Source organism: Cervus canadensis, chromosome 23, assembly GCF_019320065.1.
Source record: "Cervus canadensis isolate Bull #8, Minnesota chromosome 23, ASM1932006v1, whole genome shotgun sequence".
Classification (NCBI taxonomy): Eukaryota; Metazoa; Chordata; class Mammalia; order Artiodactyla; family Cervidae; genus Cervus; species Cervus canadensis.
In genome coordinates this window covers 12,158,124-12,176,294 of record NC_057408.1, presented here as the reverse complement: position 1 = coordinate 12,176,294, position 18,171 = coordinate 12,158,124, and the positions used below count along the sequence as shown (strand labels likewise).

The 18,171-nt window shown below is 46.4% G+C and overlaps 1 protein-coding gene across 2 annotated transcripts in view; it reads left to right on the top strand.

Moving 5' to 3' along the window:
* The first annotated feature begins 11,319 nt into the window (after nt 1-11,319).
* FECH (ferrochelatase) overlaps nt 11,320-18,171 on the top strand; it is a 35,624-nt gene continuing 28,772 nt past the window's right edge. The window contains exons 1-2 of one of the 2 annotated variants that reach the window (XM_043444102.1): nt 11,321-11,479; nt 17,180-17,306. In XM_043444102.1, the coding sequence (XP_043300037.1) occupies nt 11,434-11,479; nt 17,180-17,306 (173 nt within the window). In that variant the 5' untranslated portion in view covers nt 11,321-11,433. Of the gene's footprint in view, nt 11,480-17,179; nt 17,307-18,171 lie in introns of both variants that reach the window. The other variant, XM_043444103.1, reaches the window with a different exon arrangement.

Here is an 18,171-nt window from a genome sequence, read left to right as displayed (position 1 = left end):
TTTGCCGACTTACTGTTTTAAAGCTGAATGTCTCTGTTTCACATTAATTCGTGCCTTCTATATTGTTAAAATATTTTTCATGATTTGTATATGTGAAATTAGATATTACTGAATTTAGTAGGTATTACTAAATACATGGTAAGAAAAAGGAAGGTGTTTTTAAAATTAGATGTGGGTCCTAGTTACATCACTTTTATAATCTTTTTGTGTTTCTGGACACATTAGAGTGTATCTTATTTTGCAGTTAAGTGAATGACAGATGGAAATGGGGGCGTTTGTAGTATATTTGGCTTCTATCTTTAAGTAAAAAACACTGGTTAGAATGTGAATGAGCTCTAATTGGATTCAACTTGGCAATTCACTTGATCAGAATTTAGGTGAGGAGATTAGACTCATACATTTTAATTGTATAAATTGGTCAAGCATCTTAAATACTGAAGGAAAGCAGCGGGGCTAGGGGGAGATAAGGGAGTCAAGGTGACATCAAACCAGGGATCCAGGCAGCAGACCTTGGGCACGTGGGCTTACGTTCCCTTCGCTCTGGTTGTCACTGTGAGCCGAGCGTCACACCCCAGCACGTCCCCGCCAAGCGTCCACCTCACAGACACCCGGGTTCTGAGTTCCTGCTCTGGTGGGACTCAGCTTGCCCGCCCATAACCTTCCTGTTGTGTGATTCTCACACCAGCAACGCCTTGCACCTTGGGTACTTGTGTAGCTGACCTGTTGAAAGTTTTGGAGACGGGTTAATCACAGCGATTCAAATAACTTCAGTATTGGGTTTGCCAAAGTTTGTTCCGGTTTTTCTGCACCATCTCATGGAAAAACCGGAACAAACTTTTCAGCCAACCACATACTAACAACTCTGCGTTTTTGTCAATGTCCTGCAGCCATTTCTGGCCACCTGACTCCTCCCATCTGGCTGCCTCGAGCATTTTCTAAAAATTTCCTGTTTATTTATGTGGCTACCCCAGGTGTTGGTTGTGACCTGTGGAATCACGGACCTTTGTTGTGGCGTGTGGGATCTAGTTCCCTGGCCAGGGGTCGAGCCTGGGCCCCCTGCGTTGGGAGCAGGCAGTCTTAGCCACTGGACTGCCAGGGAAGTCCCCCAAATTTCTTGTTAAGGGTAGAGTAATACAACTATCAGAAGCAACCTTCCTACACGTGGAGGTCACTTGGGACTGTAACCATACTGGTGCTCAGGCCTCATCCCAGACCAGTAGAATTTGAATTTGAGGGATGGATCCAGGAATTTTTTTTTTTTTTAATATTTATTTTTTTAAATTTATTTGGCTGTGCTGAGTCTTAGTTGCAGCATGTGGGATCTAGTTCCCCAACCAGGAATTGAACCCAGCCCCCCTGCCTTAGGAGCATGGAGTCTTAGCCCCTGGACCACCAAGACAGTCCCAGCCTGCTTCTGAAAGCTCACGCACGTGAGGCTGTGGCAGAGTTACCACACCAAGTAGCTACCTCCCACTTCTAAAGCCAACCTGAAGCCTCTCATCATCACTGTAGGTCCTCATCATTTCACATTCATCTCTTGAGAGTGTTCCCAGCCTCAGGGTTGCAATGGGAACACTGGGGTAAGGCTGACACTGTTCAATATTGACCAATAGCCACAAAAACACTCTACCTGTGTACTCACTAGCTTTCAGGTCATACTGGGAAATTCTCAAAATAATGGAGTACTGCTTTGTGTCAGCCATGAACTGTCACATGCCTTAACCCCCACAATAGCCTGTGATAATTCATATAAATTATTGATTTATACAGTATATGAATGTTATAGCCCTCTAATAAACAACAGCACTTATTCCTGAGATAGTGGCTGAGAAAGGTTAAAAATCATTCCTGAAGATGCATGGTTAAAAGTGACAGAAGTTTAAACTCCAAAGTTTGAATGACTATAAACTTAGGATCATATTATTTCATTCAGTCCTTCTAAGGAAAAAAGATGTTACTCGGTACAAATGCTGTGATTCATAGTATTTGGTATGCTCTGCTCTGACTGCTGCATCTTGTCCAACTCTTTGCGACCTCATGGACTGTAGCCCGCCAAGCTCTCCTGTCCATGGGCTTCTCCAGGCTGGAGAATGCTGGAGTGGGTTACTATTTCATTCTCCAGTCGTAGTTGGTAATTGCCAGTCAATTAAATGATTCAGTTTCTTATGCTGAAAAGTTTCCTTCTACCTCCTGGATTGTTACTAATGATTATGTGAAGAGTATCATCTTTGAAAAAACATTGGTATACTCTGCAGTTCAAAGATTATGGTTTCTGGCATCAAAGTTGAGTTTGTATTTAATCCAATTTAGTACTCCAGCTCACAGAAATGGAGATGTTCAAAAGCTTTAGCAGCTTCAGGCATTTACCTCTATGTTACTAAAAAGAACAGGTCTATATTTTTCAGGTTTAGACGTTCTCTCCTGCTCCTCCAGGAAGATTTCGCTTCTTCCTTTCCCTGTCCCACCGTTCATGTGCCCCTGTCTCAACTCTCGGCCCTTCCAGCTTAGCGAAATCATTACTTTGGTTGACCATGTTGTATATTACTAATGCTTTCCTGGCCAACTTTTCCCCCATAATGAACAGTCCGGCTTTCCTGGTGGCTCAGATGGTAAGGAGTCTGCCTGCAGTGCAGGAGACCAGGTTTGATCCCTGGGTTGGGAAGATCCCCTGGAGAATGAAATGGCAACCCACTCCAGCATTCTTGCCTGAAAAATCCCATGGATGGAGGAGCCTGGCGGGCTATACAGTCCATGGGATCACAAAGAGCGACTGAGCGACTAACATATAATGAATCGTCATCTTATTTTTCATCATGAATTCAATCCCCAAAGGTACCTAGAGACATCAGATGCTCATCAGAAGCTTCTCTTAGAGTTTGTCTGCTATAGTCTGAACCAGCCTCATGCGACTCTTGAAACGTAGCTCATCCTGGGATCTTTCACTGCCACCCAGAGAACCCCCTTCTCTGTTGGACATCCTGTTTCCTATGTTTCCCTGTTTCTTGGATTACTTCCTCATATTGATGAAGCACATCCTCCAGTAATTTCCTGAGAAAGGGTGCATGAAAGGTCAGTTCACTGAGAACTTGTCTATCTCAAAAATGTTTTTAACTTATCTTCACACTTAAACCATGCATGCATGCTATCGGCTTCCCAGGTGGCGCTAGTGGTAAAGAATCCGCCTGCCAATGCAGGAGGCAGACTCCATGAATCTGGAATAGTCTCCATATAAAATCGTGGATTAGAAAGCATTTTTCCCTCAGGATTTTGCAACCTGGCTTTCAGTTTTACCACTCTAGTTTCCAGTGTTGCTGTGGAGAAATTCCCAATCATTCTTATCTTTGGTCTTTTACATAAGACCTGTCTGTTCCAGAAGTTTGTCCCCATGTTCTGAAATATCATGATGACATTTCTTGGGTCTGTTCTCCCATGGGCAGTTGATAGGCTTTTTAAATTCGGAAAGTCACGGCTTTCCGTTGTGAACAAGTTTCAATTGTTTTTTAGAAAATGTTCCCTCTTGTTTTTTTTTCCTATAACTGCCATTATTCACGTAATAGACCTCATTTAAATTCTTTTATCTTGTATTTTTTTCCTTTTTGCTTGCTATTTTCTGAAAGTTTTCTTCAGCTTTTCCCCAATCCTTCTATTGAGTTTTTTGTCTCTGTTAGCATAGTAAAATATTAAAAAAAAATTTTTTTTTTTACTCTGGTCTCAGCAAGTTCCATCTTTATGGTCTTTTATCCAGGTTTTCTTATTCCTGTATCATCCCCGCTTCCTCCATGTTTTCTTCTGTGTGTTCGGGTCTCTGTCTCTCCTCTTAGGGCAGGGGTCCCCAGCCCCTGGGCCGTGGACTGGTACCAGTCGTGGCCTGATAGGAGCCGGGCCACACAGCAGGAGGTGGGTGGCCGGGGAGTGAGTGATGCCTCATCTGTATTTACCGCTGCTCCCCATCACTGCTCTTGAGTCATCCCCAAACCATCCGCCACCCCCCACCCCAGGTCCGTGGAAAAATTGTTTTCCGCAAAACCAGTCCCTGCTGACAAAGATGTTGTTGTCCTGGAGGCTTTTCTCAGAAGTCAAGTGATGCTTGTTTTTCTACTGAGAGTTCCAAATAGGAGGTAAAATGCTTTTAAAGTCTGTCGGAAAAGATGTGAGCCCTCTCGTTGGGTGAGCTGCCTCAGCTGTTGGGTGTGAGTCCTGAAGTCAACATCCCTGGATCTCTCCTCTTGTGCTGTGATTGCAGACTCTTCCCATCGCGTATGGAGGGAAATGGGTGGAGGGGGAAGAGTCTAGTTCCCTGAATATATCTCAGTCTAGCATCTCTCTCTCTCATCCCCACTTCAGGGGTACCTGCTGCTGCCAACCTGGAACCTCCTAGGGACTCCATCACGTAAATCTGGATGGTTCTTGTCTTAGGTTGGCCATCTTTAGATTCAATTTTTTTCAGTTTGCTAAACCATTTATCCACCTGCCTTCCAGCTCCCAAAATTTATTGCCATGGTTCCTTTTTCTTTTCTCCCCAGCCTTTTAGGTTTATGCTTGGAAGCAAACAAAACACACCATCACCACCACCACCAACAGCAAAACCTCTCGACATCTCAGTGAGGTTTTAGGGAAGGAGTGAAATTATATCCGTATGTTCCAGCCCCCATCTTTATACCCAGAGGGTTTCACTCTAAAGTTGAAGACAAATCAAAAGGGCATAGGCGAAAGTGAAGAAACTCAATTATCAGCTATTAGGAGATCAGCAAGGAGAGGGATGGATTCACTGTAAATTGCTCTGTAAGAAAAACGAGTGAATGGTCAGTTTCAATCCCTTTTTCTATGTAGATGACCACTGCAACTTTCTGTTGGATGGCTGTACCTGTTAGTCCTTCCTGCAATGTGAACCATACTCAGGCACAAACAGACAGTATGAAAACAACCACAATAAAACAGTGCACTCATCTTTGCCCCAAACTAGCTCTCCTGCTGACCAAAGTGCTTCTCCTTTTTGGCCTCACTACTGCTGATGCCCTTGAACGACCTGACTCTGCCCTCCCTCTGGTCTCCAGTGCGCCATCGAGAGCTGTCCTTCACTTCTGCCGGCCACGCCACTCAGCACAGCTCTTGGAAACCATAGCCGCTGGCTCCTGTTGGCTCTCCCTGCTTCTCCTCTCTTCTCGCCCGGACCCTGCTTGCTCAATCCTCTTCCTCACAGCACCGCACTGGACAGGCTCCTCTTCCCTGTGACTGTCGTGTCCACCCGTGATCCCGTTCACCTACCAACAGAGGTCCGAGTTCTCAGCACGTTCGGCCTCAGTCCTCAGCCGTCTCGCCCCACCCTTATCTCTGAGCCCTTCCCAGACCCTGTGCAGTGGCCGAGTGAATGCCTTGCCCTAGTTATCATGTGCCCTTCTGCCTCCAGGGTGTCTGCCCACATTCAGTATATAACCAGCGTACACTTCTTGTGGGCTTCCCTGGTGGCTCAGCTGGTAAAGAATCCACCTGCAATGCGGCAGACCTGGGTGCGATCCCTGGGTTGGGAAGATCCCCTGGAGAAGGGAAAGGCTACCCACTCCAGTATTCTGGCCTGGAGAATTCCACGGACTCTATAGTCCATGAGGTCGCAACGAGCCGGGCAGGACTGAGCGACTTTCTCTTCACTAAAATATACAAGAAAGGGGCACACATATAAGTGTGCAACACTGTGAATTTTCACAATGTGAACACATCGTATATGCAGCTTCTAGAATGCCCACACCACACCCAGACAGGATGGTGGAGGAAGGGCTAGACCCATCCCTGCTTGAAGGGGGCCCTTGGAAGGCTGGCCTTTCTGTGAAATCTAGAGAACTAGCCCCGGAGAGCACAGATAGACAAGGAAGACTGCTGCCTGCCCAGGGCTCTGACAGGGAATGACAGCTTGCTGGAAAAAGTCAGCTTCCTTGGTTTGAATGTACCTGTAAGGAGCAGGACTGCCAAGCCAAGAAATAAACACAAGCCGCATCTAAGACTTGTGGGACCCTGGGATCCTGGCAGAGGCAGGCTAGAAGGGGTGGAGGGATCCTCCCACCGCCCCAGGGACGGTGATCTCTCAGAGAAAAACACTCTTGCCCAATATGATCTCAAATAAATAAAAATTAGAACCCCACGGAGGAAATGAACTTAGTCATCTGATACACGCCTTAAAACTGGCATAAGAGCCCTACTTTTCTCTCTACACTGCAGGCAAAGTGAATGTTTTGCACTCAAAGCATGGATCACTGTTAGAGGGAGATATGTTCAAAAGATGAAGTCTTTCATCTCCTAATCAGCCAAAATTCCTTGCCCTCCACCCCACAAACTCTGCTCAAGACATGCAGTTTCCGTTACTGTCCCTCAAGGCCTTCTTACGGGGTGAACTGTGTCCCCTACCTCCCAAAAATTACCCCCTTCCCCTGTATATTAAAATCCTCCCCTCTGGTACTAGGAAATGTGACTTTATTTAAAAAGAGTTTCTTTGCAAGTGTAGCCAAATTCAAATGAGGTCAACCGGGTGGGCTCTTTGTCCAATATGGTGGTGGTGTGGTTTAACTGCTGAGTCATGATTGACTCTTTGCGACCCTGTGGACTGCAGCCCGCCAGGTTCCTCTGTCCATGGGATTTTCCAGCAAGAATACTGGACTGCGTTGTATGAGTGGTGTCCTTCTAGAGGAAAGATGGTCACGGGAAAGAGATACACTGACAAGAGACCGTGTGATGACAGAGGCAGAGATCAGAGCGAGGCAGCCGCAAGGCCAGGAGAGTCAAGGGCTGCCAGGAGCTAGGAAGAGACAGCAAAGGATTCTCCCCTGCAGACTCCAGAGGAAACATGGCCCTGTTGACCTGGACTTGAACTTCTAGCCCCAGACTAGAATTTCTGCAGTAACTTTCTGTGGTCTTAAGCCCCCTGCTCTGTGGTATTCTGTTCCAGCAGCCCCATGGAACTAACACAAGCCTCAATATACCCCAGCACTTTCTGATTCTCTGCTCGCAAAGCCCCTCCACAGAGAGCGTCCCTCACTCCCCACAGGCCCCCGCTCAACCGCCACCTTTCCAGACAGGCCATGTCCCACAGCACCCCCCAAAAGAACAGTTCCTGCCTCTCTCCATTTCTTCACCCCCTTTATTATTTTTCCTCACGGTTCCTAGTCATAGCAGACATTGTGGCATGTATCTTTTGTTTATTGTCTACCTTGCCTTCTAGAATGTAAGTTGCATGAAAGTAGAGATAATCCAATTCATTGCTGTGTCCAACATGTGCCTGACATAGGTAGTAGGCCCTCTATACATGTTTCTTTCATAAATGAATAAGCTACTTGGGAGTACACTTTACTTTTTTAAATTTATTTTAAAAATTGGAGTATAATTGGTTTACAGTGGTGTGTTACCTTCTACTGTATAACAGTGTGAATCAGCTATATGTAATACACATATCTGGGTTTCCCAGGTGGCGCTAGTGGTAAAGAGCCCATCTGCCGGTGCAGGAGACATAAGAGACCTGGGTTCGATCTCTGGGTCAGGAAGATCCCCTGAAGGAGGGCATGGCAACCCACTCCAGTGTTCTTGTCTGGAGAACCCCATGGACAGAGGAGCCTGACGGGCTACAGTCCATGGGGTCGCAAAGAGTGGGACACGACTGAAGCGACTTAGTGCTCACACACACGTGTATATATACACATGCATCCTCTCACTTGAGCCTCCCTCCCACCCTGCCCCAGTTCCAGCCCTCCAGGTCATCAGAGAGCGCCGAGCTGAGTGCCCCGTGCTACGGAGCAGCCCCCGCCAGCTGCCCACCCCACCCGTGGTCGTGTATGTGTCAGCGCTGAGGGTGCAGTTTACGTTCTGTCCTTCACAGTATCTGCTACAGTTCTTGGCTCACAGTAGACGCTCCACCAAAATGTGCAGATGAACTAATAAACCCATCACCACTAGTGGGCTTAATACTGAGGCTCTGTGTGGTTAAGGGGGCAGTCAGAACGCACATTCCATTGGCCTAGACTTGGGTGGCCTCTTTGCTGGAAAACAGTCGTGGGGACCATTGATCAGACTTCCCTGAGCAATTATTAGAGCTCACCATTTGTCTGCCTCATGAAGGCACTCTTTCTCCCTACACTCAACAGCATCCCTCCCTCGTGCTGTTGTTTTTCTGATTAAGGAGACAGAATTGAGTAGTCTAAATTTAGTCTGTGCAGCCTGGAGGTGCCAATCATGGCAAATGAATTAGAGGATCTCCTTCTGCCTCCTTCTGCGTTGAAGCGCTGAGCTGAAACCAACAAATGCATTTTATTTAGGACCACAGGCTGAACTCTGAGTGTTGGCTGTGACAAGAGAATTCTTTCTTCACTAATTAAGTCACCCGAGCTCAGACAAACCCTCTCTCCCATGTGATGGGGGTGCCGCTTATCTGAGCTGGCCCAGAGACTGCGCCTCCTGTTTGTTAAGGAAAGTGGTTATTATTTTGCTACAGATATTTAAACCAGAAAAATGCATTTATATATACATACATATGTGTAAATATACGTATAAATATATACATGCCTAATATATAAAAATATCATATAGTTTTATAAGTTCATTTAGCCTTTCAAAGATCTTCTGGCTTTCTCAGTAAACCCATATTTAGAATTCACAGTTTCTGATGTAAGGGCTGTATTTTCCAATCAGTTGTGGAAAGGACACATACAAAGCTTATTTCATCTGCTTTCATTCAAAAGATCATAAAAATTTACTCACTGAAAAGCTGTTATATTTGATGTTTGTAAGAAACAAGCTACAGATTAGAAATAACAAATGTCATGAAGCTCTCTTTGGGGAAAAATAATAAAGTTCTGTTTCCATTTGTAACCTATGAGTCTTAATATGTGTATCGGGGCATTTTATACATGAACATAATTTTGAATGAGTTGTTTTAAAAGTCAGTAAAAATGAAAATACAGGATGTGAGGAAAATATATGAAATGGTGCTAATTCATTTTTTTAAATGTTATTATGTTGATACACTCAATAAAGCATGTTTTGGTAACTCCTTTCTTGTTTCTGGCCAGATACAAATTTAACTCAGCCCAATGTTGATTATGTGAGATTTGGCACCTTTATGCCTTGTCACTAATCAGCGGCATTTCCCTGGGAGGGGCCAGAAGACCCTCCTTATCTTCACTGAGCAGGTGGGGCCCAGCACCAGGAATGGAGAGGTGTCTTATCCAGAGCCTCCCAGAAGTGGCCGAGAAGAGCCCACACCTCTCAGCTGTTAGAAACCCTTGAACTTTTCTAGCGCTCTGACCTTGTCCATACTTTCTCCAGCACAGCATTTCAAAATGTAGAGACTTTTTGTGTAGTTGATTTAAAAGCAATAGGTTTAGACTTTAGGTAGAAGAGTATACTATCTACAAAGACTACCTTTCAATTTTTAAAAAAATGTTTGAAAACATTTACTTATTTATTAATACTTGTTTGTGCTGAGTCTTAGTTGCAGAATGCAAGATCTTCAGTCTTCATTGGAGCATGCAGGATCTTTAGTTGAAGCGTGTGGGATCTAATTCCTTGACCAGGGATCAAACCCAGGCCCCCTGCATTGGGAAAGTGGAGTCTTAGCCACTGGACCACCAAGGAAGTCCAAGATCACCTCTTTAAAGGGCAAACTAAAGTATGTTAGTTGCTCAGTCATGTCCAACTCTGTGATCCCACGGACTGTAGCCCGCCAGACTCCTCTGTCCATGAAATTCTTCAGGCAAGAATACTGGAGTGAGTTGTCATTTCCTTCTCCAAAAGGGCAAACTAAACTCATAATTTTTGTCCTAAGAATGGAAAGTTAGCAAATCATATAGGAAAGCAGTGTCCACTTCTCAGTAAACATCTGCTGCTTGATTCAAAGATTATGTACATAGTATGAAAGGCAATCCATTTGACATTTTACACTGAGCTTCTAACCATAAACAGGACTATCATTAATAATAAACTAATTAATCAAAAGCATATATTTTAGCTATAGAAAACTGTAGTTTTCCACTCAATCTAGACTCCATCTTCTTGGAATGCTCCACATGGCTTGCCTCCTTACTTCTTCAGGTCTCTGCCTAAGTGTCAGTGAGGACTTCTCTGACCATCTGTTTCAATTGCACTAGACTCCCCTCCCCATCTCCGTTCATTCTTTCTAACCCTCATCGTTACCTCAAACACTACATACTGTGATGGTTTTCTGTCTTTCCCCGACATCCCCATGTGAGACCCTTGTCTGCTCTGTTCACAGCTGTTTCCCCAGTGCACACAGCAGGTGCTCAATACTTGTTCAGTGAATGAAAGAACGGTGTCTGACACCTTTCTGTTCCAAAGGTTGATCTTGTACTTGGAGATGTACTTACTTGGAAGGCAAGAACTGGAAGGGCAGGCAGAGGTGTGGGAATGTAGGAAGGGCTAGAAATGAAAGGGACACCTCTTTCGTGGGTAGGTTTGGGGCCTGGCGGTCACCTTGCAAAGGTGAGCAGACATGATACTGACGAACCTCACTATCCCAGCCCTCCAAAAAAATGCATTTGCCGGACTGGCCTTCACTTTTCCTAAAGCCCTTATGTTAGCAACATAAGGTTTGCTTTCTGGTCCCAGCTGTCAAACTCTGCTGCATAGAGATACTACAGAGGGACTTAATAATTATGTCATGAGGGTCTGACATAAAATAATTTCTTTTCTCAAAGCAAAATAAAACAGGGGCTGCACAGTTGTGCTTCAACTAGGCAACAAAACTGGAGCATTGAGGCAAAAGCATTGTCCTATGTAACTAACAGTAATGGAAATGTCAAGAAAGTTCTTTGCTGCAGTTCCTGCCTTGGTTAGATGGGCGCTTGCAACCAGGGCCACTCTTTCAGGGCAACCGGAACAGCTTTTTGGTGGTTGGTGACCAATAGCACAGTCCTGGGCCTTTTCTTGGGGCTTTCCCGGGTGGCACCAGTGGTAAAAACAAAACAAAAAAACCCGCCTGCAACGCAGGGGGAGGTAAGAGGAATGGGTTCGATCCTTGGGTCAGGAAGATTCCCTGGGGGAGGACATAGCAACCCACTCCAGTATTCTTGCCTGGAGAATCCCATGGACTGAGGAGCCTGGTAGGCTACGGTCCATGGGGTCAGCAAAGGTCGGACACGACTAAAGCGACTTAGCAGGCAGGGGCCTTGCTTTGGGAACCGCCGGGCAGAGGGGCGGGCTGCCAGCGAGGGGCGTGTCTCCGCCTGGTCCCGCCCTCCGACCACGCCCCACCAGCCAGCCAATGAGAGGGCGCGCAGCCGGGAGCGGGGCGTGGCCGCACGGTGGGGCGGTGTGTCTGGTTGGTGCTGGGCTCCCAGGCTAGGCGGTTGGCGGGGCGGGTTCTTGGTTGTGCTGCCGCCGGAGGAACCCGGGTCCCGGGCCAAACCCGCCCCGGGAGCGCTTTCAGTCGGCGCAAACATGGCTGCGGCCCTGCGATCTGCGGGCGTCCTGCTCCGCGATCGGCGTAAGTGGGGCCGTGGCGGCCGCCGCCGAGGCGGGGACAGCGGGCCGCGGACGCCGGGGCCCAGGAGCCTGGGGAACGTCCCGGACCGGCGGCGGGGGGCGCAGAGGGGCGGAGAAGGGATCCGGAAAGGGGGCCTCCCCTGGGAGGAGCGAGAGGGGGGCAACGTGGGTCACCCGGGGACCCTGAGCGGCCGCGGGGAGGGCTTCCGGAGCCCTGTGGGTCAGGTGGGTGGCCGTGAGCAGGGGCTGAGATTTCTCAGTCTTGGATCTCATCTGTAAAATACGACTAATGAGAGCCTCAGGATGGCTGTGATCACGGGGGCAGAGTGCGTTAAGGGCCAGCCGCAGAGACAGTGGCGTTGGCATCGTTGTCAGGAGCATCAGCAGAGGTCTCCTCCCTGGGCTTCCCTCCCTGGTGGCGGAGATCTTACTTTTCCCACTGCTGCCCTGCCCTGGCCGCTGGCAGCACACCCGGTGCTCACTCGTCCGTGGCAGCAGGACCTACTCCAGGGCTAGAAAATACTAGCCCAGGATTAGATATTTGGAGAATAGTTTTCTAGCCCAAATTAGATATTTGGAGAATAAATAAGACCCCCTGAGAACACCACGGGTTTCTGATACAGAGGTGAACGTAGGATGGGGTCCAAAAGATAGGCCGATGGGACCCTGGTCAGACACACCTGGCTGGGACGCTAGCTAGCCTCTGCAGCATTCCTGCGATTTCTGCCCACCCCCCACCCCCAATCCTGGAGTGAGGCATTCACTTTGCCAGACACAGAGAAAGTAATACCTCATAGGCTTACCATGAAGATTAGCTGGTTACAGGTAAAGCCTGTAGCCCAGGGCCTGGCACACAGTAAATACATAGATACCCTCAAAATGTTACTGTTACATAAAAGGCTGCCACCTGCTAAGATGCTTGATTAGTGCATTTGAATGGTGATTGGACCCAGACCTGATTTATTAATTTTTTTTTAAAGTTCCCTAATTTGTCAATCTGGCACCTACTGAGAAGGAGTGGAGAGAGTCCCTTCTGAGCTCCATATGTTATTCCAGGTGCCTTTGTTAGGACCCAGTGTCCAATGACAGTCAGGTCAGTAAGGGCAGTGGGAGATGAAAGACATTATCTTTTAAGAAAAGGGAGCCCAGTGCCGGTAACAGGGCTGAAAGAAGTGTCAAATTAGTCTTTTCTTTCACTGACCTTTTCAGTGGCAAAGAAAGTCTGACAGGCTCTAGATTTGAGGTCAGAGAACAATTTGAGGATCTTTAAATGCTTTGTTGTCCAGGTTATAAGTAACTAACTGGAAGATTCAGAAGCCACAGCAGAAATAGATTTAAAGTTCAGTTGAATTACAGACTGATTTTCTCTGGTGGCTCAGATGGTAAAGAATCTCCTGCAATACAGGACACTTGGGTTTAATCCCTAGGTCCGGAAAATGCCCTGGAGAAGGGAATGGCAACCCACTCCAGTATTTTTGTCTGGAGAGTCCCATGGACAGAGGAACCTGGTGGGCTATATAGTCCATGGGGTCTCAAGAGAGTCTGAGACTACTGAGTAACATTTTCACTTTCACTTTCATACTACTTTATCTTGTTTTATATGAAAGGATTAACATCTGGGATAGGAAAAATTGAATAATATTTTTCAAAATGAATTCTCAAAGTAGAAAAGCAAAGTGTTATATTGTGTTTTTAGCATATCACAGAATTAATAAGAAGCTCCCTGGTATATATGTATATAGTATATGTATATTTTAGAAAGTTGATAGAATAATTATTGTTTCTCTGTGCCTTTTCCTTTCCAGATTTTCTATGTTAGGCATATATGTCTTTTGTAATTAGAAAAAAAAAATCTAGAATAATAAAAAAAATATATATATATATCAGTGTTTAATACATTAGAACATTTTGGCTCCCATATCAGATAGATAAAGGAGGCTTTAAGAAAAGAACTGTTAAGTGCTTATTAGTAGTTATAAAATAGAACCTTATTTCTGTTAATTTTTAAAATGATACACTTATTTATAAGGACCTTTTAAAAGAATCCTCATCTCCTATGTGGTAGAAAAGAGCGGTGTTAGGTACTTGTGTACCTCGTTTTCTACCCTCCTGTATACCACCACCAGGCATCCAAAATATTAAATAATGTGGTTTGGGGGGACCAGTTAATACTCATGAACTTCTTAAGTCACAGGTGTACTTTTGAATGATTCATGTATTTGGCGTGTCCAGGAATTGATGAAGTTTTGTTTTCTTATGTCATCTTCTCTTCTGCGTGTCCCTTGGTTTTATAGCTTTTATTGTCTGTAGGCTTTCCAAAGGTAGACCAGTTGTCCATGGCAAGAGTAGGGTTAAAATCACCTGGTCTTAGTTTATGAGTGGGCCAGTCCTTACTACTGAGTGTTCTTACTTCTTGCTTAATTACTTGCATTGTGCCTGGCACTGTTTTTCAGGCTGGATATAGATTTCTAAAAATTTTCCTAATCGTTACAACTGCCCTGAAAGTTTGGCCTCATCGCTATTTTACAGATGTAGAAAAGTGAGGCTTGGAGTAGCTCAGTGAGTTGCCCAAGTACTGTCACATAACTTTGTTTGGTCCTGTCTGGAATTTCTACTTGGATCTCTCTAGCTCAGAACACACTCTCTACACCAGATGATGCTTCCTGTGCCTTTGAGTTTCTCTTAAGCAGTTAGCTGAGTATATTCAGAAGTCTCATTTTGTTCTTTGAATAATTAAACTCCTTTAGATAGATGCATACTAATCATTAAGCAGGAGACACACTGCTTTTCTAGAGTCTTCAGATCATTGGGGAGAGGATTGTTTTATTTGTTTTTAAGTTATTGATGGTTGATATTTGGCTGTGCTGTAGGCGTTCTCTGGTTGTGGTTAGCGGGGGCTCCTCTCTAGCTGTGGAGCACAGGCTTACTTGCCCCGAGACCTGTGGGATCTTCCCGAACCAGGGATGGAACCCATGTCCCCTGGGTTGCCAGGGGAATTCTTTACTACTGGACCACTAGGGAACTCTGATAGGAGTGTTTTAGAGAAGTCCTTGAGAGGTGGGTGTGTTAACCCTACGTCCTGAGCAGAAAGGATCCTTTTTTTTTTTTTTTTTTTTTAGTAGCATCACCCTTCTTTGAGAATGTGTTTCACCTCAGAGAGGAGAATTTTGTAAGTAGAGGGCATGGCAATAGTGTAGCAGCTCAAAAAGCTCCCAGCTCCCAAATTGTTCTAAGAAATACTAATGTACTAGATAGAGACTCTCACCCTTTTTGCCCACCCCTACCCCATCCCCTTTTAAAGTTTGCAGGAGGAAATCTTATAATAATACCAAAAGTCAAATTGTGTAATGCCAAATTTCCATTCTGATACCCCATAGAATCTGATATAACCTCATTCGTATAAGGAACTGGGGACATGGTGGCTTGACTGAGAGCCTGCTTAGGCCTCATCATGCGGTTCAGAATCGGGCTTATCTAAAACAAGGAGATGGGAGTTGGTTTGAGACCTCGTTTGAGTGGGGTTGCACTTCTTCATTTCAGTCTTTGCACTTCTGCTTAGAGTTAAGGATTTGGCTCAAGCTCACGTTATTAGCTCTGCTGAGCGTGTGCATAATCTGGACAGCTGGAAATCTAACTGGCCGGGAAATATCATTCTCCTATGTTTTATAGACATGCCAGGTGATTAAAATTTAAAAAAAAAATTGGAGCAGGTGCAGCCCCAATGCTCTAGACACGAAAGAAAATGATACCGGCTCTAATTACATGTATGTATGCATGCTCAGTCGTGTCTGACTCTTTGCGACTCCCTGGGCTGTAGCCCACCAGGCTCCTCTGTCCGTGAGGTTTTTCAGGCAAGAATCCTGGAGTGGGGTGACATTTCCTTCTCCCGGAGATCTTCCCAACCCAGGGATCAAACCCAGGTGTCTTTAAGGCTCCTGCATTGGCAGGCGGATTCTTTACCGCTAGCACCACCTGCAGGCGGTTGTGCAAAATACTCCACTGGTCTGTAATGTTTTACCAGCTGTAATGTTTACCAGGAGGCTATGGATAGCAGGGTGTCATCATTTTTTGGTATAGGAAAGTAAGGGTCAGAAAGATTACAAGCCAGCCCCAGTTCTGTTACGAGTCAGTGGCAGAATTGTCACGAGTCCCACCTGCTGGTCCACAGCCCGAGTCCCTCACCAGAACGCCTTTGACTCATAAGTGGGAGGCGGCTAGAAGGAGATTGCTCTCACGTTGGTTTGAGAACTGCTGGTTTGAGAACTGCTGGTTTGAGAGTGGGGTGGGGAAGTCATGTGTATGCTGTGGGGCACGGTAGTAACCACTGTCCCGCACTGCCAGCTTCAGCACCTTCTGCGTGGCTTCCCTTTCACTTCTCTCCGTGTTGTTTAAGGATGAACACGTTCCATGCCGTAACGGGGTATGGCCCGTGCCCTCCTCCACTCAGATGGGCTTTCCAGGCCCACGACTAAGTCTTGTGGTGCTCAGGACAAGACCTGTATACAGCCAGTGAGCGGACTGTTTTATGTTCTGTTCTGCTATGCTGACAAATAGAACAGACCTTGCTAATGGCTGGAAGGGTGAACTCTTGAGCTCTTCACAGTTGCCGTGTAAATGCCAGGGCCTTGAGCAAGTTGCCTCTGCTGGGCAGACCTCCCTTCTTCTCTCTCCATGCCCGGCCTGCTGGCATGCTGAAGAGTCTTGTGCCTACTCCAGTGTTCATGTTCAAGTTCCACTCTTGACCCCGTGAGCAGCCACCCGCTGGCTACCCTTCAGGTCAAGAATGACTTATACTGATGGTGCAGTCCACCCTCAGGAGGATGGATGCTGAAAAGAGGCCTGCAGACCCTGGAAGTGGGGCTTTGGAGTCAGGGAATTTGGGGTCCTGGGCACTGGGCGTCTGGTCAGAAATGGTGGGGGGGCTCTGGGAGTCCATGAATCCTTGACGGTACAGATGGCATACCCCGTGGAGTGGAGTGGAGGAGGAGGAGGGCCAGAATCAGCCTTTGAAAACAGGGATTCCCCCAGCTTGTCAGAGTGCAGGCTCAAGCCTGGGGTTCTCAGTCCCAGTGCTGTATTGGAGAAGGCTCGTAGGTGCATATGAGATCTATGTCATTGTGGAAAACTGGCCTAGCTTCCCAGATGGCGCTAATGGCAAAGAACCCGCCTGCCAGTGCAGGAGACATGAGAGACGCGAGTTCGACCCCTGGGTCGGGAAGATCCCCCGGAAGAGGGCACAGCAACCCACTCTGGTGTTTTTACCTGGAGATTCCCATGGACAGAGGAGCCTGGCGGGCTGCAGTCCATGGGGTCGCAAAGAGCTGGACACGGCTGAAGCGACTTAGCACGCATGCACGCCACTCCTTTAATCAGTGCTCTGAGCCTTACCTTCATGAGGAGCATGCTGCCATCATAACATGCAGTGATTCTCTTGAGGGATCACATGAAAACCGGCAGCCAAAGCCGGGAGAGGAGGCGTCCGCGAAGGTTCCGTGCAGGCGGCTGTGAACGCCATCCCAGGGGCCACCTCCCCGTCCCCTCAGACGGGGCTGGAGAGCCTTCACCCGCCTGCAGAGAAATGCTGGGGAAATCGCCTCTGCTGTAGCATCCCTTTAAACTGTAAACCCGGGAATTATGCTCTGAGGGCCTCTTCAAAAGAAATTACTTTCCAGCGAGATTTCATGCTCTAATTTTCTCACAGTGCTGTTCGGCGGCTCAAGGGCCTGTCAGCCGCGGAGGTGCCAGCCGGGTGCGGCCACAGCGGCGGCCGCCGCGGACACCGCGCAGCGTGCCGGAAGCCCCCAGCCTCGCGCTCAGCCGGGGAACAGGTATGAGTCCGACTTTACATACTCATAAGGATTTCCTTTTTTCCTGACCTAAATACCAGTGGATGCTAGCTACCTAGGAGGAGAGGTGTTAGGGTTTGGTGTAACCTGAGGAACTGATTGGATGTGGAACCCTGGGAGAAAAAGTATTTTTTTACTCTGTTATCCTAGTGGCCAAAGTCAACAACATAAATAGCCTTAAGATTAAATGATTAAAATTGAATTAAAAAAATCTAAAAAAACTCCCAAATTCTAGTAACTTTATATCATATTTATAGAAAAGAAATCAGTTCATTTTGGAAAATACAGACAGAAAAATAAAAAACCCTGATAATCTCACCACCCAGTATTTTGTCTCTATACTTGTATCTATTAATATTTACTCAGTATATATTTATCAAAATGTGATAATGCTGCATACATTTTTATAACTTCCTGTTTTTGTTTAATAATATGACTGTTTAATAATATATTATAATATAATAATATAACTATTAAAAGTTTACATTATTTTAATAGCCTAAGAGTATTTCCTGGTAGCTCAGCTGGTAAAGAAACTGCCTGCAATGCAGGACACCTTGGTTTGATTCTTGGGTTGGGAAAATCTGCTGGAGAAGGGATGGGCTACCCACTCCAGTATTCTTGGGCTTCCTTGGTGGCTCAGACAGTAAAGAATCAGCCTGCAATTGGGAGACCTGGGTTTGATCCCTGGGTTGGGAAGATCCCTTGGAAAAGGCAATGGCTGCCCACTCCAGTATTCTGGCCTGGAGAATTCCGTGGACAGAGGAACCTGGTTGGCTACAATCCATGGGGTCGCAAAGAGTCGGACATGACTGAGCGACTTTTGCTCACTCAAGAGTATTTCATT